Source organism: Callorhinus ursinus, unplaced genomic scaffold (genome assembly GCF_003265705.2).
Source record: "Callorhinus ursinus isolate GAN/ISIS: 27379988/994484 unplaced genomic scaffold, GSC_fseal_2.0 scaffold9, whole genome shotgun sequence".
Classification (NCBI taxonomy): Eukaryota; Metazoa; Chordata; class Mammalia; order Carnivora; family Otariidae; genus Callorhinus; species Callorhinus ursinus.
In genome coordinates this window covers 47,063,813-47,091,007 of record NW_027397071.1, presented here as the reverse complement: position 1 = coordinate 47,091,007, position 27,195 = coordinate 47,063,813, and the positions used below count along the sequence as shown (strand labels likewise).

Here is a 27,195-nt window from a genome sequence, read left to right as displayed (position 1 = left end):
ACTTAATATATGTAGAGTGTGTGCGTGTGTGTGTGTGTGTGTGCATATATACACATACATCTGTATAACCATGTTAATGGTTCCATAGTATTATATACATATACTTGTCTTCTATTAGGGGATGTTTAGGTTTTTACCCTTTTTATTTCTATTATGTAAAGTGGTGCAATGAGCAGCCTTAAACCTGTATCTTTATGTACCTGTCTTAATTTGTCCTAAAGAAAATTACTAAAAATGCAATTGCTATGTTAAAGGGTATTCACATTTTAAACATTACTACATTATTGCCAAATGTCTCCCCAAAAATTTTATACCAGCATTATGATTAACACTTTTCCATGCCTTTATCAACATAGTTATAACAATATTTTTCACTTTTTCCAATCTAATTGGGAAAATGTGATATGTAATTGCTTTTAGCTCCATTTTTAATTACTCAAAACTTTTTAACATCTGCCTAGCATTTCATTGTCATGAATCATGATTTATTTCACTTCAATTATTAGGCATTTAAATTGCTTCAAATTTTCCCACATGCAGTGAACATCTTTGCATATAATTCTTTGGCCTGAAGATACTTTTCTTAGAATAGATTCTTAAAATTGGAATTATGGGCTAAAATTGTGCAGCTTTTAAAAGTTCATGGTACCCATTGCCAGGCAATTTTCTAGAAAGGTTATACCAATTTTTACTTCCAATAACATTATCTTACAGTGCCCGTTGCATGAAGTATTGGGTTTTTAGATCTTTTCTAATCTGAAAGGGTAAAAATTTCTCTCATCCTGTTGCATTTCTTTGGTAACTAGTGAGGCTGAACTTTTCATACTTTTTTAGTCATTTATGGTTATTCAGTGAATACCTTGTTCCTTTTTTAAAAGTCTTTATGTTGCCCACTTGTTCTTGAGGAATACTCTAACAAGCTAATATACTAATGTTGTCAACTCCTAGGCCTTACCATCAAGTAGCCACTAGTTCTCTAAAAATACATACCAGACTTTCCACAGGAAAACAGATTTCCCCCACCCAAATGTGCTTGGGTATATTTTCTGGAACCTCTAATTCTCCCTATTCCTTAACAGACTCCTTGCCTGTTCTGTTGGTGCTCTTGGATCTGTGTCACTATCCCCCACCATTGTATTCTTGGCCTTGCTCCGTTTGGTTTGAAACCTGACCCAGGCTCTCTCTAGCTTCTCTGAGGATATCAGATCCCCCGACTATATTCACTTCCTCCCTGCCTCAGCTCAGGGATTGCTCATGTTGCCCATAGAACACCTCTCCTAGCTTGACAAAGCTCTCCAGCCTTTCCTTCCTGTTCTCTGTTCCTTTATATGGTCCTTATTAGATATTTTCCCAAGTGTCTTGAATAGATCACCCATAATTGTGGCACTGTAAATATTAATCACTCAGCGTAAGTTTGAAGAAAGAAACTATTATCCTCTAGCTAAACCAGTGCTTGCAGTTTTTCCCAAGACAATTGCTGAGGTATACAAGGACATTCACGTGCATGGCTCTTTTAAAGCTAGAAATCAGTGCAACTCAAACTTTTCTTCATTAGCCCCTCCTTTTACCCAGGGAGTCTTTTTAGACCTTTGTTTTCCCCTAATCCCTCCCCAGTAGAATTTTAATGTCACAAATGTACAATATATCTGGCTGTGTACTGCATGTCTATCTGTGTGCTTTATACATAAAAAATTAAGATTTCTTTCGCCTTCCCCCAAGAACCAATTTTCACACGTCTGGGGCGATACTCCCCCACTAAGGATGCATGCTGTCCACCCACCTGAATCTTGGAGCAAAGCTCACTAACATGAATGGACAAACATTGATAATATAGGGTAGGGTTTAAGAATGTCATTGAAATTTAGACCTGGTTTTCAGTCCCGGCACTTCTACTTACTGTAGAGCCAGTTACCTCGAGCAAACCATGTAATTTTACTAAGATTCAATTCCCTCAGTGAATGGTAAAACATACATAACAGTATGGACCTCAGAGAGATGTTTTGAGAGTAGAAGACAATATGCAGGTAAAGTATTCAGCACAGTGGCCATCACACATAAGTGCTCTATATAAATTAGCCGTTGATATCATTATTCATATTCTCTGTATACCATGCTCTTGCTGGCTCAGCCTTAGATGCTGGATCAAACAAACTCTCAGTACTATCTATACAAAATTGTCTAGGATTTGGTCATGCGAGTCTTCATACCAAAAACATTTTCGTTATGGCTTTGTCTCCTAACTTGTGTCCATTTTTAACAATAGTCCTTGTGATGAATATGTTTGCTGTGATTTTGATGATAAAAACAAGTATATTTTTTTATTTTTGGAGTCAAAAATATTATTTTAGGAAGTTAATTAAATATGGCATTAGTGTTGGATGATGGTTTGGGAACTGTAAGCAAAGACCCAGCTCGAAGAAAATTCTCTATGAAACATGGCAAAAATGTCAACTGGTCATGTTTCTGGACTGAGTGGAATTTGAAAAGCAAGAAATATATGCTCATCAAAAATATACTATATTTGTATGTATGTATGTATGTATATCTGCAGGCAGGTAAGCAGGGATTTATGAAGAGGAAGACTGAAAATAACTCTCATCCCATTTGTGTACCCAGAAATTAAGTATCCTTAACTCTGCTCTGTGCAAACTGACTTTCTTAAGTGTGCCTTCCTCATTTTCCTAGAGGCAAATGTCTTGCACACTGAAAAGCATGTAATAGATATAATTCACACAATGCCACTGTGAGTCAAGGTAAGACCTATGGGGCTCCTTCTATGGAAGGAACACAAAGTTAAGTGGACCTAAAACTTAAATCCTGACTCCGCCACCTACTGTCTGTGAGAATGCAAGCAAATGACTCTTTTTTTCAGACTCGCTTTCTTGATCTCTAATATGTAGAAATGTCTACCAGGCACAGAATTTGGTGGTAATTGAATGATGCGCTATGTGTAAAGCATACAAGACAGTGTTCAGCTCACAGCAGGTACTCAGTAATACTGATGCTTGCTTTTATGAGGTTTGCCCTTTTTCCTTTTTACTGGCACTCAGCAAGTTAGTTGGTGTTACTTATCTCGTGATGTGAGAAGCCAACGTAGCAATTGGGGAAAGTTCTAAACTTTTATAAGCCTCTGGTTTTGTCATCTATAAAATAGTGATGATAATAGGTTTTTTCTTAAAATTATGAGGATGCAGTAAGGTAATACATGTGAAACATTTAGCAAAGCCCCTAGAATATAAAAAGTATATGCTCAATTTAGCTCTCATCACAGCATTATTATTTATTAGATTAGGCTGTAGCATTTATTAGGCTACCAGAAATTCTCAAATAGACACAAATATACAAATATACCAAAATACACAAAATAATTTATGTATAGTGTTTTATATGCAGCGTACACATGAACACATCTATACAACATACACATATATATTTCATATCATTTAAACCAACTAGTTTATGTAAACCAACTAGATGTAGAGAAAAAGAAAAAACTAGAAAATTTTTATGTAGTAACTTTCTATTGACTCCTTTCCTTACAAACCTATCCTAAAATTTTTTTTAATGAAGCTGCTGTGATTTTTAAAAAGTAACATTTCTTTATTAATCATCACTTCAGCAAAGACTTACAAGGTCTCAAGAGCACAACTCACCTTCTCAAGGAAGCTCTTGGGATACAATTCTTTCTACTGATGTAAGAAGTTCTAGTCTTCTCTTTATCTTCCCTGGTGTGCTAAATGCATATAGCATTGAGGGGAGCCTGAACCAATACATTACGTTTGTGATGGCAAGGCAGATTTTTCTTTGTTGTTCATGATGATCGCTATCATTTATTGAGCATTGACTATGTGCAGGTAGGTACCCAGTGAAACCCTTCACCCAAGTGTCATTACTGGCATCTTTACAGTTATTTGATTTTGTAAGAAAGTAAAGACCAATATGACATGGAAGTATTTACTTGTAACATTAGTCCCCATTCTAATATCACTTTTCACAAGTTAACACTAGCATCTATAGCATGTGTCCCTATTCATTACATATATGCAGTCAGTCAGTTTCTCCATAAATGTCTGATCTTACGAATGATGGACATACAATGCAACTACAGTGCACGTTTGTTGAAAAGTGAGATTGCCAATCATAGAATGGATATAGGATTGTATAAAGTCAATGAAAGCCACAGTGTAAAGATCTTTAGGTTACACTCAAAGTCATTGTCAGCTGAGGGTTTAGCAAAAATAAAGCTAGTAATAACTAAAGAAGAAAAGGAGGCTTACATCATATACTCTTCAAAAGAAAATCAAGAAATTGAGAGGCCCTTAGGAAATTTGTAAAACTCTCAATTAACTCTGCAGTAATGGCTCACCTTATGATCGTGAATCAAAGCCAAATCTGAACCTAAATTGGTGTGTAAAGCTCTAATACAATTTTATCAGAAAAGTGAACCCTTTCTCGAAATAGCAACACAAGTCAATTTTGCTCACTCTAAGAACTCACTAATTATTTAACTGTAGTGCGTTAAAAGATTTTTTCACAGATTTAGTCTATGACAATTTCGAGTCCAAATCAAGCCTTTTGCCACTACATACCATAAAATTTTAGGAACTGCTTAAATACATTCATTTTTAAGTGATTTTTTTTTTCTGATACTGACTATCCTCAGGTAACAAGGACATCCTACGTCATCATGTTTAATTCTCATAACATCTGTAGGAGGTACCGTCTCCATTTCACAAAACAATGAAGCTGGACCAGAGAGGTTAAGTAACCTGCTCAAGGTCCCACAGTAAGTGATAAAGTCAGGATTCAAACATAATTCAATCTGATTCCAACATTATTTGTCTCTCTCACTGCATTGTATAGAATATCATCTATAAATTATCATGGAATTGAACATAATTATCTTTTTATTAATTCTAACTAATACAATCCACTTTTTTTTTTTTAGAAAAAGCTAACCCAACTCCTATTGTCCACTACTTCATACAACTCTTGGAATTTCTTCCTTCTTCATTTATGCATTCTGAGCCTTTTGTTGCTTTCTGTTGGTTCCCTCTCCAGCATTCGTACTCCTGGACATAAGAGTCATTCGCCTCCCGCCTACAGCAGGCCGGGTGGGGTGGGCAGTTGGGTTGGTAGACTGCAAGGGTGGAAACGGTCTTCAAACAAACAAAACCACTCTCTCCTGCTGTTCATGCTTCCAGTTGTGCTTTCAGAGTGACTGTTTCCAACCCCAGATGAACAGAAGGTAAAACTTGCTATTCTTACAGCACCTGGGCTTTTCAAAGGGCAAACCCTCTGTACCGTCAGATAGAATTGCTAGCCCTGATATCAATGTCCCCATTTAATGGGCATGCAGCTGGAATAACTGACCTGTTCAAGGTCAAATGTGAACTAAGCAGCACGATCAAGACTGAAGTCCACACTCTGACACAGCCCTAGACTCTTTACTGTAACAGCAAAGCATAAGAACTAAAATAAGGGGCACCTGGGTGGCTCAGTTGGTTGGGCGTCCGCCTTCAGCTCAGTTCCTAATCCTAGGGTCCTGGGATGAGCCCCGAGTGTGGCTCCCTGCTCAGCAGAGAGTCTGCCTCTCCCTTTCCCCCCGCCCCTCCCCCTCTATTGGTGCTCTCTCTCTCTCAAATAAATAAATAAAGTCTTAAAAAAAATAGTAACTAAGTATAGGTCGCTTGCTCTCTGAATATGAGCTAGTTACTTAAGCTCTCAGCACTTCCTCATCTGTAAGAAAGAGATGTTAAAAATCGCACTGGTGAGGCGGTTGTGTGAATCAAAGGAGATAGCACAAGTAAAGCATCCCAAGAGTTTGGCACAAAGTGAGGGCACAGTAAAGAATAGTTATTACCGGGCGCCTGGGTGGCTCAGATGGTTAAGCGTCTGCCTTCGGCTCAGGTCATGGTCCCGGGGTCCTGGGATCGAGTCCCGCATCGGGCTCCCTGCTTCTTGGGAGCCTGCTTCTCCTTCTGCTTCTCTCTCTCTCTCTCCCTCTGTCTCTCATGAATAAATGAATAAAATCTTTAAAAAAAAAAAAAAAAGAATAGTTATTACCATTTATTGAGCATATAGAGCCAAATGCTGCCAACACCCCTGAGGGAGGCACTACTTTGACTATAAATTCATAATAAATTTAAAACAACTGAAAATAAGTCCTCTCCATGAGCTAGTCTTGAGTGAAAACAGTTCTAACTTTCAGTACTGCCAAGTGGAAAACATTATACACGAAATGAAGACGAGGGTACGGAAAGGGGAGGTGAGACGTTGCCCACTACTCAGGTTTGCTTTGGGCACGCCTTCATGACATGCTCACCTCCACGCCAATGACCGACTGGCGGCAGGGTGAGGCCAGGCAGCTCTGTGAACCCGGCGCACCAACATTCACTTACTTGTAAAGTTAGCCTTCTTATACTCTTACTCAATTTCTGGACCTGTGGATTCTGCTTCCCCTTTTTCTGTTTTTTTATCCCTTTGTATCTTTCTCTTTTAAAATCTCTCTCTCTTCCCTTCTCCCCCCTTTCTCCCTTCACATGTTTACATATACAGTTTATATTCCACACTCATACTCACATTCCAGTGAACTGCTCAGGAAATGCTTCCCCAAGTTAATGACCTTATCTTTTAAAGATGTCATACTGTTATGAGGATTTAATTCCTTTTTAGCCTTAGGGGGTATGTGTGATGTTGCTTGGTAAAAAGAGTCATAGAAAACTGCCTTTGAGAAAATACCAGCACATACTGGTAACTCTGTGTGCCTTTTCCATTTCTCAGAACTCCTTAAGTGTGCATTGCCAATTGCTTTCCAGGACCCTGGAATTACTATTTTGTCACAACCCCACAAGCTAGTGGCAGCAGCCTGACCTTCTGAGGATACTGCAAATGCACCATCAGATGCCTAATTTGTTCTGACTTCTGTGCTCTTAGAGCAGAGTAGGTAAGAGTGCGGGATCCGGAGTCAGGCAATCCTAGGTTTGCGTCCCAGCTCTGTTCATACTGCTTACTAACTGGGTGACTATGGGCAAGGCTGCTGAATGACTCAGGACCTTGGTTTTCCCATCTGTGAAACAAGGACAATAATGGGGGTTGCCTTATAGGGATCGTATCAGGATTAAGAGTTAATATCAGTAGAGCTCCTTGAATAGTTCTTAGTATGCAGTAAGAAGTACAGACGTTTTCATTGTTGCTACTGCTGTTTTTGTTAGAGTCAGGACCTGGAGTTGAATTTTAGCTGTACTACTTTCTAGCAGAGTGACCTTGGGCGAGTGAAATAGAGGTAATTATATTGAACCTGTTCATCCTTTCAATGTATAAAGAACATAAAGCCATCTGTGTTTGATATTTTATTATGTGGAAAGATACACATCATAAATACTGTTTCTACCTTGAATTCTTTAAAAATAATCATTAACAGTATTCTAATAATTATAATATTAAGCTATTCTCTAACTTCATATAGTGCTTTATCTTTCATTTGTGTCTAATATTGTAGTCCCCTTCCATAACATAAGCTCCATGAAGGGAGGGGCATATCAGTCAGCACTTAGCACGATGCTTAATTATTACAGGAACTCATATTTGAATGAATCAAAAGAAAACATACATTCAACCAACTTTTGTGTCCTACTCTTCCAAGCATTATATCAAGCAACTTTAACAGATATAATGGCCACATATGTGATCTGCAAAATCTAAGCATGCATGCATAGAATTCATTGTTCTTATGGTAACAGAATGTTGGTTGTGGAAGGAACCTAGAAATGCTAGTCTATCTCCATGCTCAATGAAGAATACCACCTGTGTATCATCTCCCTCTGTTTTCTACCTAAATACCTACTGGACTTCAAAACTGAGTCACAGATGGTTAAATAGCTTGCCCTTAGTCATACAGGTTGTAAGTGGAGCACCCAGGATTCACACCCAAGTCTCTATGACTCCAGAGCTGAAATTTCCTTTTGTTAAGTCACAGAACAACCTCCCCTATACTGCTTATTTGGCAATTAATTTTGCAGTGAAATAATCTCATAATTCTTGCAGTGAAATAATCTCAATAGTCACTTGAACTATTAAGCTCTTGCTTGCATATGTTACTGTTATTAGATTTTTCCATATGTTTATGTCTTATTTTCTGGAGGTTTACATATTGGTGTTCCCACCACTATCTTGCACATAGCAGAGGCTCAGTAAATGCTTGACGGATCCGCTCAAATCTTTAATGAAGGGATACTTTTTCAAAGCAGCTTACTTCTGTCTTAGAAAATTGTTCCTACAGTTCAAAAAAATTTAAATGCCTATAAACAACTTAACATCATAGAACCCTAAAACAGAGAATATATAATCTATGTCCTTCATTTTACCATTGAAAAAAAACAAAAGTAAACTGAATTGCCCAAGGTCACAAAGCTATTCACTTGCAGATCCATGGCCATGAACTCTGGTCCCTTGAGTCACTGTCTGGTAATGTTCTTTCAGATGTTCGAAAATATTTGCTAGGCCCCTCTTAGTCTTCTTAGGCCACGAGGCTTAAATTTCTCACCATCTTAGGCTCTCCTGGTTTTCGTCCGGTTTTCCAATAATCCAATTAACAGGTACTTCACAGGTACTGCAGGGGAACAAAAGCTTTTGTTCATTACTAATAGCATTTTCATGGAGTATAAGCTTTATGTGCAATAATATGGCATTCTTAGGAATAAAAAATTTATCTGCCTTATGTTTTAGGCATCCCAGCTTGTAGTAATAAATCTACATCTTAAGGAAATAATTAAAAAGGGAAAGAAGACAAGTTTACACAAAGATAGAATTAGGATAACTGCTACCTGGAAATGGCCCAACATTTGGAGACTGTAGAATAATACGTACTTGCCAAAAATGGTATGGAGACCAGATAGCAGCAAAGAAAATTATGCAATAAGTGGAAAAAGTAAAACAAAAAAACAATGGCATATTAATTGCAGTGTATCAAGATGTGAAGAATTTAGAATTGTAAGCAGTGGATTCTTAAGGTAAAAGGGTTCTTTGTAAAGATCTGATGTTTTCTCCTCTTCTAGCATTATAGATTAGATCTAAATAAGGACTATAATGCCCACAGGTAAACATAGCTTGAATAAAGGGTTTCTGGAGGGTATGGAGGTAGGTGGGTTATGGATAGACATGGGTCAGACTGCATGTCTTAGTCCATTCTGGCTGCTGTAACAAATTATCACAGACCAGGTGGCTTATAAACAACAAATTTATTTCTCACAGTTCTGGAAGTTTGTAAGTTCAAGATCAGGGTGTCAGTGGTTGGGTCCTGGAGAAACCCCTCCTCCAGGTTGCAGATTGCTGGTCTTGCTGTGTCCTCACCTGGTGGAAGGGACAAGCTAGCTCTCTGGGGCCTCTTCTAAAAGGGCACTAATCCCAATCATTAGTGCTCCACCCTCATGACTGTACCACCTGCCAAAGTCCCCACCTCCTAATACCATCACCTGGGGCATTAGATTTGCAACATATGTATTTGGGGGAACACAAACATTCAGCCTACAGCACTGCAGATGGTCTTGCCCATCATTACGCTGAAGAGTTTGGTATTTAGCTTGTGGATAAGTGGCCTGATTACCACCTGATGAGCTTGAAAACAAAGCATGCAAACAAAAAGCAGTAAAACCATCATTTCTGGGGATCCATCTGTTACTCATCCACTGATGTAGCTCAACTGATGACATGTTTGGAGCCCAGTAATGACAGCTGATGATCAACTCCATCCCCCAAATATTTTTTTCACATATTCTTTCACCCAAACCAGTTTTCCCCAAAACAATTGTTTGGGAAATTAATGAGTGCCTACTATGGACCAAGCACTGTGTTGAATATTTTACCTCATTTTATCCTCAAAACAGGCCTAAGAAGTGAGTGTTATTATATCATCCCTGCCAAAGGTCATGTAAATAACAAGTGTTAGAAACAAAACTCAATCCCAAGTATGTTTAATGACAGATCCCATGCTTTTGGCCACTACAATGTGTCATTTCTAAGCATCTTTCCCAGTTTTATCCAAGGCCCAGACTAAGGATAGAACTCTAGGGTATTCCACTAGAGACTTCCTTCACAACAGATGTAAAACCACTGATTCATGCTCATTGGATATTGTGATTCATCTAATAGTCAATTCACTTGGCGAGACTATTATCCACCTGACTTTCACAATTTTATTCACAAGAATAGCATGGAAAGCCATTAAATGCCTTGCAAAACTGAAAAATATTATGTCTATGACATTCCCTTTATCTGCTAACATCTGCATTTCTTGCCAATTTTACCTTTTTTCTTTCTAAGAGATCTCTTCATCTACATTATTGTCCTTGTCCCTAAGTTATCGGCCATGCTATCTCTAGAGCAATTTAAACTCAAGCCCATCATAACTTCCCTATTTCAAATACTTCAGAGGCCTCCCATCTTCTAGAGTTGGTGCTCTTAACCTCGGTCTTAGGACTTCCAAGCACTATTTCAAATTATTTGAATACTGTATACGTGTGCACGTGGCTTCGAAAAGCATCCATAGATTTGTATCACATTATCAAAAAGTAACTATGATTTTAATGCTTATAAATCACCTATAAAATAAACAAAATTTCCTAAGTGTTTATATAAAACTTTTCGTGAGCTAATTTCTAACAGCCCCCAACCTCATCTCCTTCCATGTCTAACCTTTCAATACCCACTGCATTTGCGCACACTCACATGCAAAGAGCGCCATACTTCCTGTGGTTTCTCAAAAGGCCGTATATTTGCTCAGTTCCACACGTAAGTACACGCTGGGCCTTCTTGCTCCCCCTTGTGAGATCCTATTCGTTCGCAAACCATTTATAACCCATCCTCCCACCCACCTCCCCTCCAGCAACCCTCAGTTTGTTCTTTATAGTTAAGTCTGTTTTATGGTTTGCCTCTCTCCAATATCACTTTCTTGATGAAACCCTTCTCTGTCCTCTCCACTCACTTCATACATTACATAGACAATATATGTAAAACACATACTAAGTGTGCAACAAATAACAGTGCTGGAGGTAATGCTGGTAAATACTGACAATGATGATGTTAGCACACTGAACTGTAACTCCTTGAGGACAGGGATTGTGTTTAACTTCAAACATTTTGGTGATGTTTAACTTAATTTTGAAACTACCATAGTGCCTTATACATAGTAGAGAGTAAGCATGTATTTGTTAATAATCAATTACCAAGTCCAAAATACTGAAAGCCAAGGAAAGACAGTTAAAGAAGAGACCAGCATGAATGAGAATTACCAAAGAAAACTTTATTGAGGAGGTAGATACACAAAGGTAGATTTTTTAATGGCCGGAGAAGAGTACAGAAGTTACCAAAGGTAAAAGAAAAAAAGCATAATACATAGTCTGCTCTGGGGTGGGGAAGAGTAAATGTGCTTTGTTTGATAGGAAGGAGAAGCAGTGAGCGACGACATAATTAAATACTTGTCATTACTAAAACTTTACTGTCTAGTACCATGCCTAGAGATGAATAGCAAAGACAACAATCCTAAATTTTGCTCCTTTCAGAAACCTCAAGTTATATCAAAACCATAAAAGGGAATGTTTCATTTAGGCAAACTGTATAATATAATGCGGAAAACACAAGCTTTATAGGGCAGCAAATCTAGCTTTGAATTTTAGCTTTGCCACTTACCTGTTATCTTGGGTGAGTCCCTTATCTCTTTGAACTTTAGTTTTCTCTTCCATAGAATGGAAATCATAATGGTTATCCTAAAGGCCTGAGGTAGGGTTTGAATGAGATAATTCTTGGAAGCCCTCTAGCGCAGAACCTGGCGTGTAGCAGGTGTTCAATAAACATGAGTGTTGCTGTTATTATTTAGACTATGAACTGATGTACTTGTGTGTCTGCGCTAAGTCATGGTGTATGTTATGTTGTGTATGTTTTTGGACATGTAAACTTGAGCCTACTTGATCTGAAGGTAATTGGGCTTTTCGAAACAGAAATAATCCAGAAAAGGACAATGTCTGACATGGTACCCCATGGCCATTGTCTCTTTAAAATAAAGAAACAAAAAAAAATTTGAGTGTAGGGTGAGTGCTCAAATAGGAAGCTAATCATTTTCTTTATTAAATACCTGCTGTACAAACTGTCATTCAAATACTGCCTTATGCTTTATGTAAAACATTGAAAACCCCCTATGACTTTATTCTTCTGCTTGGATTTTTTTTCTTAGAAAAATATGTAATTGAATTAATTTCAAGTGTGTTTGTTTGTAAACCAGCCAAATATTTCCTTTTAAATACTTGAGCTCTATGTTGAATACACACATGTGGTTCTTAGCACATTTTGTTTTTTCAGTAATAGATTTCATCCTTTAATCCTTTTTTAAATGGGCTTTAAGTTCCACATATACTAATATGTCTCCTATGTCCATAATAAATGAAAGCTTTTCATTTCGTGCAGGTTCTTCCAGGGGACCCAGCCCCCTAACCATGGGAGCCCAGGACACCCTCCCTGTTGCAGCAGCATTTACAGAAACGGTCAATGCCTACTTCAAAGGAGCAGATCCAAGCAAGTAAGCCTGGGGCTTCGTCCACTGTATTCTCCAAACTCTAGCCTATTCAGTGGGGGGAGGGGGGCACCCTAAATATAACTATTTCATTCTTTATCCTAAAATGAAACAACCAAACAAAAATTCGGTTAACAATAACAGGTGGCATACATAGAATGGAGGAGAAAATTTAAATTAGAACTATTAATTCACTGCTTTTTTAAAAAAATGTGCCAAAAGGACTGATAATCTAATATCTTGCTCCCTAGAAATCTCTGGTTCAGTCTTGGTTGCAAGTTTACAGAAAATCCTAACCCAATTCCGTCAACAGCAAAAAAATTTATTATCTCACAAAAGTAAATGTCTAGATCATGTCTTTATTGTCTTAGTCTTTGCTGAATGGGAATCACTCACATATAAACTGAGAAATGGTGCACTGGAATGAGAACCTGGAAAAACACACATTTCATAACACAGAGATTAGTAAGAAGACAAGTTATATGTTACCCTTACTAACTAAGGAAAAACTGGCCAAAAAAATTACAATCACAGCAAAGTAAAAACTCTAGAGAAAAATGCACCACTCCCTATTTACTGAGCCTGATTTCACTTATTTCAGTACACAGTGACAGTGAACTTGACCTCTGAATGCATTTGTAATATGATTAAATATTTTGCTTTTCTATAAGGATTTCTCTGGATAGAGTTCAGGAAGTTTATAAATTCCCTGAAATTATACAGCATATCTTGTTGTGTGTGCATATGTACATTTGTCCATAGAGAGGGTCTATAACCTCCATCAATTTCACAAAGAGGTATATGATCCAAAAGAAAAAAAAGAATTAAGAGTGATTATTAGTCTACACTGAGAACAAAACACCAAAGTCAAACTGGCTTTCATGTGTGTCATTAACACATTTCCAGGCCTGAATGTGATGAATAAACAAAGGACAAACCTAAGTGAGGAGAGAATTGCTTTTTATTTTTTACTTACAAGGACGAGGACTTAGAAGACCTTAGTATCCATGGAAGTGAGAATTAGAAAATGTTCACATAGAACACTAGACCATTTTATGAAAATTTTTTAAAGAGTGATAATTAAGTATAATTAGAACTTGGATTTCCACATATATTTTAAGTGAGAATTTTTGTGATTAAGTGTGAAATCCTCTTTATACTTCAGAAACGCTAGTTTTTATAAGCCTAAATCTAACAATATTATACTGGGAAACATGACTAGTAACTCTACCTTTAAGTGCCCTATCAAGAGACGGTGGGATCTATCAACCTCCCTAAATGTCATGTCCTTTTTTACAACATTTAGATTTTATTCTAAGCCCAAACTATTGTAGACAAACCAACACTATGGACTCCAGTGTGTTTTAGTCCATTTGAGATGCTGTAATAGAATACTGTAGGTTGAGTCGCTTCTAAACCACACAAATTTATTTCTCATAGGTCTTGAGGCTGGGAAGTCCAAGATCAAGGCTCTGGCAGATTCAGTATCCGACCAGAGGCAGGCTCCTGGTTCACAGCAACCTTAAATGGGAGGGTGTGTTGGGGGGGGTAGTAGGGAACTCTTCAGGGTTGCTTTTATAAAGGCACTCATCTCATTTATGATGGTCTTACCTTCATAACCTAATCACCTTGCAACGGCGCACCTTCAAACACCATCACACCAGAAATTAGATTTCAGCATATACGTTTTGGAAGGACACAAACATTCAGCCTGTAGCACTCTGGTTTCTCCCATGTCTTTTCTCTTTCATCTTCAAAGCAGGAAGGTAATTTGCCACATCCACATATCAACAGGAATTAAAAGCTGCCTCATACAGAGTGTGCATTTGAACCGTTAGAGCAAGTAAGCACCATGTGACTAAGTTGTATATGTACTTCATATACACATACACATTTGTTCTATAGACTCTCCTTCAAACAAAGAATTTGCATAACTTTCTATAATACCAGTTCTAAGTATTACTTATTATTGACTGGCCTACCTATACCTTTAAAGCTCAGGCTGACTGGAATTGACAAAGGCAGGTAGAAACACACCTTTAAAGAATAAGCGTAGTCAGGGGGGCACCTTGGTGCCTCAGTCAGTTAAGCTTCTGACTCTTGATTTCAGCTCAGGTCATGACCTCAGTGTCATGAGATTGAGCCCCATGTCCAGCTCTGCGCTGAGCATGGAGCCTGCTTAAGATTCCCTCTCTTCCTCTCCCTCTGCCCCTCCCCCAAACTCTCTTTCCAAAAGGAAAAAAAAAAAAAAGAATAAGAATAGTCAGGAGTGTGGAAAGGTATCTATACCAGCATGAAAAACACTGGGAATCACACAAGAAATAAGCTCTTTTTTGGTCTGCTTACTAACTGGCTTTCATTAATTCATTTATTCAGAGACCTAACTGGTAGTCAGAGTACTCCCACTTTTGACCCCTAAAATCTATTCTCAGTATATCACTCTTCTGCTCAGTATCCTCCTACCTTGTCCAAAATAAAACGCTAATGCTTTACAATGGTCTATGAGGCTCTCCATTATCTGGCCTTCAAGACCCTTCTCCCCTCCCAGCTCCCAACCTCCCTGATCTTGTCTCCATCACGGGTGTCCTTATTTACTCCACTCTAGCCACACTGGCTTCATATATTGCCATTAGGCCAACCTACCTGCGTCTCAGGGTCTTAGCATTTGTTGCTCTTTCAGCCTGGCTGAAATCTGCTCCAGCTATCTGAGTTACCTGCCCCCTCACCTCTTTCAGGATTCTTCAGCAGACGGACCAGAGACCTTCCCTGTCCACCCTGTGCAAATAGCAACACTCCTCCCCCGCCGCTGTTGGCACTTTCTCCCTTCCCATCGCCCTTCTCTCTAATTAACATGTTGCATGTTTTCAGTGTCACTGTCTGTCTCTTTCCCCCACTAGAATGTAAAATCCATGAGAACTGGGACTTTGAGCATTTTCTTCGTTCTTACATGCTCAGCATCTAAAGCAGGATCTGGCATAATTGCTGAACGAGTTGAGTTGAATTACTCTCCTAACACTTACAGAATGACGGCTATATGCCTGCCATTGTGCTAGACAGGGGTTATATCGGTGAAAATAAGACTTGTGCATAAATATAATACATAGTCCACTGTAGGAGAGGTGTAGTTATGGTGCAAGGGGAGTTAAGAAGCTTTTAATAATAATCTTCTTTAAATCCAAAGGAGTGGTAGAGCAGCCTACCAGTCACTTTGTGGGTCTGTGCCTAGACCAGCTGGGTTCTTCATCCTGTTTCAGTTTCCCCAGCACACCATAGCAGGTGTGTGGCCAGGTCTGCACCTGGGAGCCTGGTATCCATGACCTTGGCATTCCAGCAATGTGGCACTTGAGCCAAATTAATATTGGTGTTTTCTTATGCTCTTCCAAATGAACTTAGTCTTTGACTTGAGATGACTGCATATACTGAATCTGTTTTCAATTATATCGCCATAAGTAGTTGCAGTATGTATTGCATATTGGTAGATGGGAGATTCAGTAATTCATTGAAATTATGAGATCTGAAATTTATGAACAGATCATGAGGTGACATTCTTCTAAATTTAATTTCAGCTCCAGGCAGTGAATCATTTTAATTGCTGTTCCTTTGTTATTCACTTTCAAGGAAACATCTCAAGTTCAAAAATTCTATCACAGTGTGAGTGGGGGAGGGGGAGGATAAAGTCAAACACAGCACCACATAGAGAAATGATACAGAAAAGCCATGTGGATTTGCTTTTGCCTGTGGTTCCTTCTCATCCTGCACCCAAAACCTTCCCCATTTGCTTTCAGACCATACACTGGAAACAGAAATATATATACTATGTTATATATATTGTTATATGCTATGATATATAATCCATTCAAGTATAGTTACACTCTTTCTCTGAGTATTGACAACACCTGTAGTAGGCATTTTGACACCTGTGTCTTTCTCAGTTGCTCATTGGCAGAGAAGTCCTTAACTTTTGCTGTTGGCTGGGGAATACATCTCCCGTTATTTGCTCCTATTTGAACAACCCTGGTGCTAGGGATTAATTCTTTACTCTCCTGGAAAAATTATGAATCTCAGCTATTTTCTATCCTTCCCTTATCATCACATTTCAATTATTTATTCAACTGTCTGTCTCCCCAATTAAACTGGAAGTTTGGGCAAAGACCACATTTGTCCTGTTTCTCACTGCCCTTTCCAGGGCATTACGTAATACCTGGTACATTGTATAGTCACCCTATGTATAATTGTTCCATGTGTGAATTTATTTTGGCATTTTATTGAGTTCCTACTCTGCACTATGTTCTATGTCATGCACATTTGCCTTTCTAGAACCCAAGACACAGCACTTGCCTTCACAATAGTGGGTCAGGTATGTGTAAGAAGCGATGAAACAGTTTTAAAAAAATCTGTACCTCTGTCCAACGAACATAGAGAAAGGAAAAAGTAAGGAAGACTGAATAAAGAGAATATTAAGGAAGGTTTCAGAAAGGCCTGCCTTTGAACTGAGTCTTGAAACCTGAAAAGAAGTTTGCCTAGGACCTGAGCCAATGAAAGGGGATTGTAAGTAAAGGAAGGGAGGCTGCATCTGCTCAGGGGTATGTACACTTGAAATGAAGACTGTGCGCTTACTTATCACAGCAGTATACAGAAGTTACATTCATGTCAGGGATGTACTTCTGATGACCTCACATATATCAAATTCACACCTTTCCTGACCAAAATTGGCCAGCATGTCTGTTGATTGGCTAATGTGGTACTGCCTGTGGCCATGGGGAGAACCCAGTTTATAAGTCACTTAGCCAGGTGATTTTGAAATTTTGCCATTCTTTTTTTTTTAATATTTTATTTATTTATTTGACAGAGAGAGATGCAGTGAGAGAGGGAACACAAGCAGGGGGAGTGGGAGAGGGAGAAGCAGGCTTCCCGCCGAGCAGGAAGCCCAATGAGGGGCCCTATCTGGGATCGTGACCTGAGCCGAAGGCAGACGCCTAATGACTGAGCCACCCAGGCGCCCGAAATTTTGCCATTCTTGACAAGTGTTTCATTTGTTGGGATTCACATGATTTCAAATTTTATTCATAACATGAGTTTGTTAATATCTCCATATTGCTGGATTTTAGATTTCAGTAATTCAAACTCACATGAAATGTAGCCACGTTGCATACTGATAGGAACAATCATTAAACAAGGATTTTCTTTAGTGAATATGCACTGGAAATATTCATTTTTGTATAGAAAATTTCAGATCCATAAATAGCTACTGGATGAATTAATAAATCAGTAAATTTTGCCTATGACAGCTGAGATGCAATCCAGAAATGTAATATAAATGAAGAAACTCGGTGCTTTACATTGGTTTGTACTGACTACTTCTCTCAGCAGCTGCCCAACACTGGAAGCCCTTTGAAGAAAGGGGCTGTTTTGCTCATTTTTAAATGGCCTCCCCACTCAAACAAAAATTATACAATTAGGAGCTGATAAACGCTTACTGACTTAATAAACACTCCCTCCTCTCACTGACTAGTTTTCAAAAGAGAAACTTTGTCCCCCACCAAGACACCACTTAGATCTCATTTTGAGCAATCTGGCAAAGCAACTGAGCAGATTCTTTACTCATTAGAAAACATTTGAGCTGCCGCTGCTGACAACAACACACCGAGTGAGGGTAGATGCTGAAGTCTGATTTAACAAGTGCTCTGACTAATTACTGTTGTCTTCTAGAGTTGTGAAATCATATCCTGCACATCCACATATTGAAAAACATCAAGAGTAGACTCGGCCTAAGGGGAAGTCTGGGCTCAGCACCAGTAAATAAAGCATGGTTTATGTATCTAAAAGAGAAGGAAGACAGCAGAATTGCCACCCCAACTGGCAGATCGGCAGTATTCTCCAGAAGAGATGGAAGTGCAAACTTCCAGAAACCAGAATTTTCATCCAGAGCAGTGCAGAGTTATGGATGATAATATCTGAATGAGGGGTGGGGGGGGGACATGGCAACTTTAGGAAGCTCACCTGCCCCCCACCTCTACCTCAACCCCAGCCTTATACATACAAGGCTGTAGCGGTTCTTCACATAAGCTATTTTAAATATGTTCCAAGGTCCATCTCCCCTGAGCCACATGTATCTCATTAATCACAGTTACACAGCCATACGAGGTGACTACCGGACAAATAGAGTTCCCTATACTCAGATGTGAGCAGAGTATCCATCTATGAACCCCAAGTTCCCTAGAGTGTACACGAGTTCTTGTTTTGGCTATTGTGCACATGACAGGAGGCTGAGCTGGAGAACCCACTTTCATTGCAGGATCTGGGCACTGGGACAGACCAGACACATGCACTCCAGGAGGCAGATGCTAGGGAAGCTGCCTGTGCCACTGGGCACTATCCAAGCCACATGGGCAGCAATACCCACAGACTGGGGGTGCCCCCTGCAACACGGAGGTCACACACAGGCCTCCTGTACTGCAAGAGCCTGGCGTGAGATATGCCCTAACTACTGCAGGAGTCTGCCTAGCAAGCACCCTGGAACCAGGAAGGAGAAAAAAAAATCTCCTCCTCCTGCAATGTCTTTTCAGCGCCCTCTACTGACAAAATTTAACATAGTGCCTGTTGGCAAAGAAAAAGTCTATAAATAGGGCCCAATAATAATTTGCTCTGTGCAGGCGATAAAGGGTGAATTGGACCTACATTGACTTCATGTAGAAACTGACACAGTGATTATGAATTTGATATGAAAGTGCAAAGGACCTACAATAGCCAAAACAATTTTGAAAAAGAACAAAGTTGGTGGATTAATACTACTTGATTTCAGTGTGATCCAGGGATTCTACTCCTGTATCATTTACCAAGAGAAATGAGAGCCTATGTCCATACAAAGACTTGTAGAAAAATATTCATCACAGCTTTACTTGTAATACCCAAAAATTGGAAAGAATCCAGATGTCAACCAACGAGTGGATCAAAAAGAAAAAAGACTGTGTTATATCCCTAAGCTATGCAGCAATAAAGCCATGAACTATTGATGCACACACTACACGGGTGAATCTCAAAATAATTACAGAGTGGAAGAAGCCAGATCAAAAAAGAATCACATACTTTATGATTCTGTTTACATGAAATTCTAGAATGTGCAAATTAATATGTAGTGTCAGAAAGCATATTAGCAATTGCTTAGGGATAGGGAGTGGAAAGATGGAGAAGAGCAGGAAAAAGGGGTCACAGAAATGCAGGAGGCAACTTTTAGGGATGCTGGATACATTCAGTAACTTGATTGCATGATGGCTTCACAGGTGTATAAGATATCAAAAATTATGAAATTTTACACTATAAATGAGTGCCATTTTTTGTATGTCATTTATGCCCCAATAAAGACCTTTTTGAAAAAGAATTATTCTTCCTTCCAAATTATCATCTTATTGTGCTAACTTATATGACTGATTTTTTACAATTTCAGCCAAATAGACATGGGATAAAGATATAGCTTAAATGGAAGCAAGAAGTTTACCTCTCGAGTACAGAAAAGAACATGCTCAGGGCACCAATCATGTTACTGAGAACTAAAATAAGTCCCAACAATGAGTTGCGTGATGACATTGTGCAATTGATTTAATATCTTAAAATATGCTGCCAAAGATTCAGAAATTGAAGAGACAGAACCATCAGAACAGATGATTCTATCTGTGAGGTGAACATATAGACTTATCTACAGAAAGAAAAAAGCTGCATTTTTCTTCTGACGGTTCAAAAACACATTCAGCAAATGACCACTCTTTTGGATACGTGGTAACACAAACCTTGCATTCTCGGGTCTTAGAACTGATTTAGTAGTTGACAGTGGAATTGTAAGAGCTTACCTTTGGTCTCTCCTGCTGTGTAATATTGTTACATAAATCATTTCTTTTTCACAACTGTTTTGATTCACAGCATATTGACCTGGGTTTCCTCTCTTCCTTCCTCTCCTGTGTTCTGATATGCCAGGTGTATCGTGAAGATTACTGGAGAAATGGTTCTGTCCTTTCCTGCTGGTATCACCAGACACTTTGCCAACAACCCATCACCAGCTGCTCTGACTTTTCGGGTGATAAATTTCAGCAGGTTAGAACACGTCCTGCCAAATCCCCAACTTCTCTGCTGGTAAATATATTTTGCACAATTTCTTTCTTTTCTTTTTTTTAAGATTTTATTTATTGACAGAGAGAGACACAGCGAGAGAGGGAACACAAGCAGGGGGAGTGGGAGAGGGAGAAGCAGGCTTCCTGCGGAGCAGGGAGCCCGATGTGGGGCTCGATCCCAGGACCCTGGGACCATGACCCGAGCTGAAGGCAGACGCTTAACAACTGAGCCACCCAGGGCCCCCCCCCCCCGCACAATTTCTTTAGAGATGTGCATAGCTTAACACTGGATACTTACATGAGGGATATACTTTAACAAGAATGTAGCCTGGTAGAGAAATTACCGCTACTCTGATACATTTGTAGATTCAGCCCAGAGCTTTTGCCACCTGTCTAAGTCTTCAGTGGGTGCTCCTGTGCAGATGTTTATATGTATTCTAATGGCCAACTATCTCAAGTGGCTAAAGAGACATTTAGGGTAATAAAATCTGTATTAGTGACAGTTTATTCATGGTCTGTTTTACTGACCATCAGTAAACAGTGGATAAGGATGGTGGGAAATCAGCCCAATAAAAGGAATAAAATCCATTTGTCATAGTAGCATCTTTTAAAATCAAATGATATGTGAACGCTGAGCTATCCTTCACATGAGCTTGAAAATCTTTCTTGTGAAATATATAATTTCATGGTCATGGTAATTGTTTCAATGGAACTTTACATGTATTCAAAGAAGCTTATGTGAGTTTGTATAAATATACTTTTTCACATTTTCTAACTATTACATCTGAACATGTCTTTATCATACCTACATACGTGCAGATTCACCCAAACATACACAGGTATGAAGCTATTAAAAATGATCAGCTATACAAGTTAATTACTGGCAATGAATGAGACAGAAGATGTCATTCTTGACAGCTTCCTCTCCATCATCAAGTCCTGATATTGTACTTAAAAATCTCTCTCTAAAGTGGCCATGTTTTTCTCTTTACTGTGACCTCCCCTGTCCAAGTGACCACTGTCATTTTCCCGGACCACTGAAAGGGTTTTCCTCCTTCCCTTCCTGTGCCCAGTCTTGCCCCATGCCTACATATTCTACACAGCAGCTGGAATGACTTTTCCTGAGGTGAATCAGGTGATCGCCATGCATAATCCTCAGGTGGCTTCACATTGTGTCTATACCAGAAAGGGAACTTACTACAATTGTCTTTGTAACCCTGAGTCATCTACCCTCATCTGCTTCTCCGATAGCAGCTCCCACCGTCCTGCCTCAGAATCCTTGCGGCTCCAGCCAGACCTGACAGTCTTAAGAACAGGCGGAGTCCTTTTCCACGTCAGGAATTTGTGTGCTTGCTTCCTCTGCCTCCGATACTATTCCTACCCCTCTGCACCTTGACCTTGACTCACCCTTCAGATCTCAGCTCTGCTTGGCCTCCCCTGACCATTCCACTCCCCTCTCCACCCCCATCCCCCATCCCCAAACCAAATAGTCCTCTTGTTGTTGTCTCTCAAGGTACCCTATTCTTCCCCTTTGTCCCTTGCTAGAATTAATAATTATATATTTATTTCTGTTTCTTCATTCATCCATCTCCCCCACTAGACTGTAAAATCCATGAGGGAATGGAACACATCTCTTAGTTCACCATCACATCCTCGATATCTTCCACTGTGCCTGGCATCTAGTAAAGACTTAACTAACATTTGTTGAATGAATGAACAACTCAACTATGATTTAAAGAATTTAGTCAAGCTGGATATTTATGTAGAAATAACTAAAGGTTGGGGCGCCTGGGTGGCTCAGTTGGTTAAGCCACTGACTCTTGATTTTGAGTCAGGTCATGATCTCAGGGTTGTGAGAAAGCAGGCTCCCTGTGTGGAGCCTGCTTAAGATTCTCTCTCTCCCTCTGCCTCTCCTCCCCCGGTGCCCCCCCCACATTCACGCGTGCACACATGTATGCATGCGCTCTCTCTCTAAAAAAAAAAAGAAAGAAAAGAAAAAAGAAATGACTAAAGTTTGTTGGTATTTCGAATTGAAGGACCATTGTAGTCACTTTCTTCACTGAGTGAGACTTTTTCATTCCAGTGGTGACAAAACAGTCACAGGTCTTTCAGGTGATTACGAAGATCACCTTCCCTTCTTTGGTCGTTGCCATGTTTTAACTAGAAAACTTAATTCCAGGTTTAAAAGTATAATTGGGTCTTATACACAAACAAGGAATCATGGAACACTACATCAAAAACTAATGTATGGTGATTAACATAACATAATAATAAAAAAGTATTATAATAAATAATAAAAAAGGAAATGGTCACCTGTTGAATGAAAAATAAACATAAAAAAATCAAGATTAGAAATCAGCAACTTCTTATTTCAAGTTTCCCTTCCTACTTTTGATGTGCACATTGAGCCAGTTAATTCTTTTCAAGTTTTTATTTAAATTCCAGTTAGTTAACATGGAGTGTAATATTAACCTCAGGTGTGGAATTTAGTGATTCACCACTTAATGTACAACACCCAGTTGAACGAGTTAATTTTATTTTTCAAGATTCCTCCAACTGAAATTAGGGATTATGTGCCACCATCTCACTGGTTTGTTTGTTAATAAGACTAATGTCATGGTTTTTGTTGCATCTTTAGGTAGTTATGTGGCCAAGATTTTAGGCATATTTGCAAGAGTTTTATATTTATAGTAATATATCAGTCCTATGAATCGAATTAAATCACACTCTGAGCATGTTTTTGTCTGACAAAACAATATATAGACCCTTACATTATTATTTGCTAAGACCAAAAAAAAAACCAACCAAACAAACAAACACTCCTCATTCATTTGGACCTTATAAACTCTAAATATTTGATTATTGTGTCAGGACTGTGACCGGTAACCACAGTCATGGAACCTATGAGGGTTTGTTATGCAGGATGGTTCCACCATCACTGCTACTATCCCTAGTTTTTAAAAGGCAACACAATCAAGTCCTCTCAGTTGCACTACAAGCCTTAGACCCAGCCAATTCTCTCATTTATGTGTTCTGAAAGACTCCATTTAGGTTAACAGCTTGGCACCTGAAGACATTTAGGTTTGCAATCCCTCGGGAGGGACCAAATTGAAGTTTACTTCTACTTTTCCCTAACAAAAGAGGTGTGCTTGTAAAGAATTCAGGAACAATTGCTAAACCAACCATGAGACCAAAGAATTTTCAAGACTTCTTGAGCATTCAAGAATTGCATCTCTGTCTAATTGACATCTCTATTTGATACTGGCAAAGCTTTCTTGAATATTTATTAAAGCAAGTTCACTGAAGAATTATTGTAGATATAGGACGAAGCTTAATTTGTTATTAAGCTTAGAATATACATTTCCTTAAAAAATAGTGCCATTGAAATTTTCCCAGCTATTCAGATCTACTTAGTACAAATTAATGACATGTTGCTGGATGTTAATTCTGTAACTCTTTTTGGTACAGTGGGAAAGTATGACCTGTGGTCCACTGACCTGGGCTGGAATCCTGACTCTGTTACTTATTTGCTGTTAACCTTAAGCAAATTACTTAATTTCACTGACTTTCTATTACTCTTATCTCCTGCCTCTGGGTAAGTTGGATGCTTTTAGGTAATAAAAGTTTAGACAGCCCTCATCAGCATCCTTAGCCCAGCTTGACCAGGACCAAAGTTTCAGGAGGCAGGAGTCTTTTCCAGCAGAGTTACAGAGTTAGAGAGCTTTGTTTTGTTCTCAACAACCCATACCAGGGCACAGCAGAACCACATGGGTCATACTCAGACTTGAGCCATAAAACCAGTCCCTCCTAACAGATCGGTAGCAGTTTTGAAGAAAGCCCTGATTTTTTTTTTTTTTATGACTCACTCTCTTAATTTGTTTGACTTTTGGAGGTGGAACCATAGCAACTTACTTTTCACCTGCCTTCATCACTATTTATTTGGGGGCGGGCGAGCAGAGGGAGAGGGATAGAGAGAATCTTTAAAAATAAAAATAGATTGATTTATTTATATTAAAGAGAGAGAGTGTGAGCAGGGGAGGGGCAGGGGGAGAGGGAGAGAATCTCAAGCAGACTCCCCACTGAGCGCGAGCAGACACAAGGCTGGATCTCGTGACCCTGGGATCATGACTTGAGCCAAAATCAAGAGTGGGAGGCTTAACCAACTGAGCCACCCACACGCCCTGAGAGAGAGAATCTTAAGCAGGCTCCACATTCAGCACGGAGCCCAGCGTGGGACTCAGTCTCACAACCCTGAGATCATGACCTGAACCGAAAGCAAGAGTTGGTAGCTTTACTGACTGAACCACTCAGGCGCCCCTGCCATCATCACTTCATTACTATCACCCTTCTGTCTTCTTAACCTCTGGTTGTCATTCAGTAAGTGAATCATATGTCAGGTTACTGAATTCATTGGGCCCTAAGTTTCCTCATTATGTGGGAAGTGAGCAGAGGCTTTTCACACTCTTGCCTGATTCCTTTTGTCATTGAGACAAGCATTTTCAAGATACATTGGGTGAAGGATGTGTGGACAGACATCTGAGCAAAACAAATCTCTAGGAATACCAAACTCCTGAATTCATCAAGACTGCACTTCTCTATAGTAATTACCATGATTATTATCATTCACATTCCAGGATCATCTTGTAAGTGCAGTGACTGTTTTATGATTTAGCTGTTCTTCGATGAAATACCATAGTAGTTTTAGTATCGCCCTGTTCCCCTCAGTTGGAGATAAAGACTGTGTTTACATTTGGCCAAATATTTAACTCAGTAATTTCTGAGAAACTACTGTTCAAGTCAAGTAAAAAAAAAAAAAAAAAAATCAATGTACTCAGCTCTTTGATTGCATTAACTGACTAATTCAGAGGAAAACTAGTGATGTAGAAAGGGCTATTAAGTTTGGGTTAATATATAATTCACTCTTTAAAGCAACCAGTTATCAGGATTGGTTGATATTACTGGGTACTCACTGAGATTCATAGCAATACAATCATGCCTCCCTATGGGTATTAATATATTAATATAATGCCATTCAGAACTGCAATTGTACTAAAACTATACTACTGCTAATAATATGATCTCTATAGACTGTCAGAGATGGAGATGGAAACAGGTGATAATTTGCTAAAATGCTTCTTTGGGTAGGTATTTGTCACAAGATGCTACTCAATAATTTTTTCTTCCCAACTAAATAGCGATAATACCCAAAATGATGCCAATACCAAGGAATTCTGGGTAAACATGCCAAATTTGATGACTCACCTAAAGAAAGTGTCGGAACAAAAACCCCAGGCTACATATTATAATGTGGACATGCTCAAATATCAGGTAAGCCTATTCATATGGTCGGGGTGTCTCTTTCACATTATAAATGTATATTCTAACATGTCTAACATTAAAGAAAAGTAAATAAAATAGCATTTCTTTTAATATAACTTAAAAGCTATAATTTTTAAGAAAATAAACTTAAAAGGCTACTTGGAGACTACAAAAATGAAGTTGCAGAAACTTCCAATAATTGAGATTATAAATATTGGTAAACTAGTTCACTGTGGTGGTAATATACCCTCCGGGTTGGAAAACACTTATTTATATTGCTGTAAGGAAGCCACTAAAAGTAAAGTATCTACATGACAGAACATTTTACAAAAATGCAAATGAATGTTTGTCCAGTAAGAATAATATCCTCTAAGCTTTGGACATTATCAATAATACTGAACAAACATGATACCACAGAAATTCATCACCTGTATAATTAAAATATAATTAAAAATGCATTTTTATTTAACTTTTTTCCCCAAAACATTTAAACACATTTAGTGACTGCTTTAAGCTTCTGAGAGAAATGAAAAAGAGCAAAAAAAGCAAACTCCAATAAAAAGTTTCCCTGAATGAGAAATTCAATTTCGAGGCACATGCATGGTTCTTTATGCCCAGAGGGGTAAAAATAAACCTGTACTTGTTTTCTTTCACAAACATTCATTACAAACACCATGTCTACATTGTCACTTCTGATTAAAAACATTTTTTTTACTCTTAAATGCTGTGGGATTTTTTTTTTTTATCTCCATATTTGTCATTAAGTGAATCTAGGAAGTAGACCAAATTCACCTATTGCAACCTGAGGTTGGTGTAAAGTATTAAATTGAAGGCAAGAAGCTGCATTCTGGAATTAAGTCAGCTTCCTACAGGCCACTGACTTTAGGCACTTAATCTCCCTGAACCTCTGTTTCCTCATCTGCAAATAAGGACAATAACAATTCCTGCCTAGATATTTTGTAGGTTGTTGTGAGGAGCTAATAGCGTAATATATTTCAAAGTATTTGTAAAATATAAGTAGCCCTAGGCCTGCCATTTTGTTTTATTTATTTATTATTTATTTATTTTAAAAAATACTGTATTTATTTGACAGAGAGACACAGTGAGAGAGGGAACACAAGCAGGGGGAGTGGGAGAGGGAGAAGCAGTCTTCCTGCGGAGCAGGAAGCCCGAAGCGGGGCTCTATCCCAGGACCCTGGGATCATGACCCTA

General features: G+C 38.8%; 1 protein-coding gene across 9 annotated transcripts in view; it reads left to right on the top strand.

The window, feature by feature from the left end:
- SGIP1 (SH3GL interacting endocytic adaptor 1) overlaps positions 1-27,195 on the top strand; it is a 212,872-nt gene that overhangs the window by 173,132 nt on the left and 12,545 nt on the right. For all 9 annotated transcript variants that reach the window (XM_073896580.1, XM_073896581.1, XM_073896582.1 and 6 more), the window contains 3 exons: positions 12,457-12,568; positions 20,531-20,686; positions 25,860-25,992. In XM_073896580.1, the coding sequence (XP_073752681.1) occupies positions 12,457-12,568; positions 20,531-20,686; positions 25,860-25,992 (401 nt within the window). The remainder of the gene's footprint in view (positions 1-12,456; positions 12,569-20,530; positions 20,687-25,859; positions 25,993-27,195) is intronic.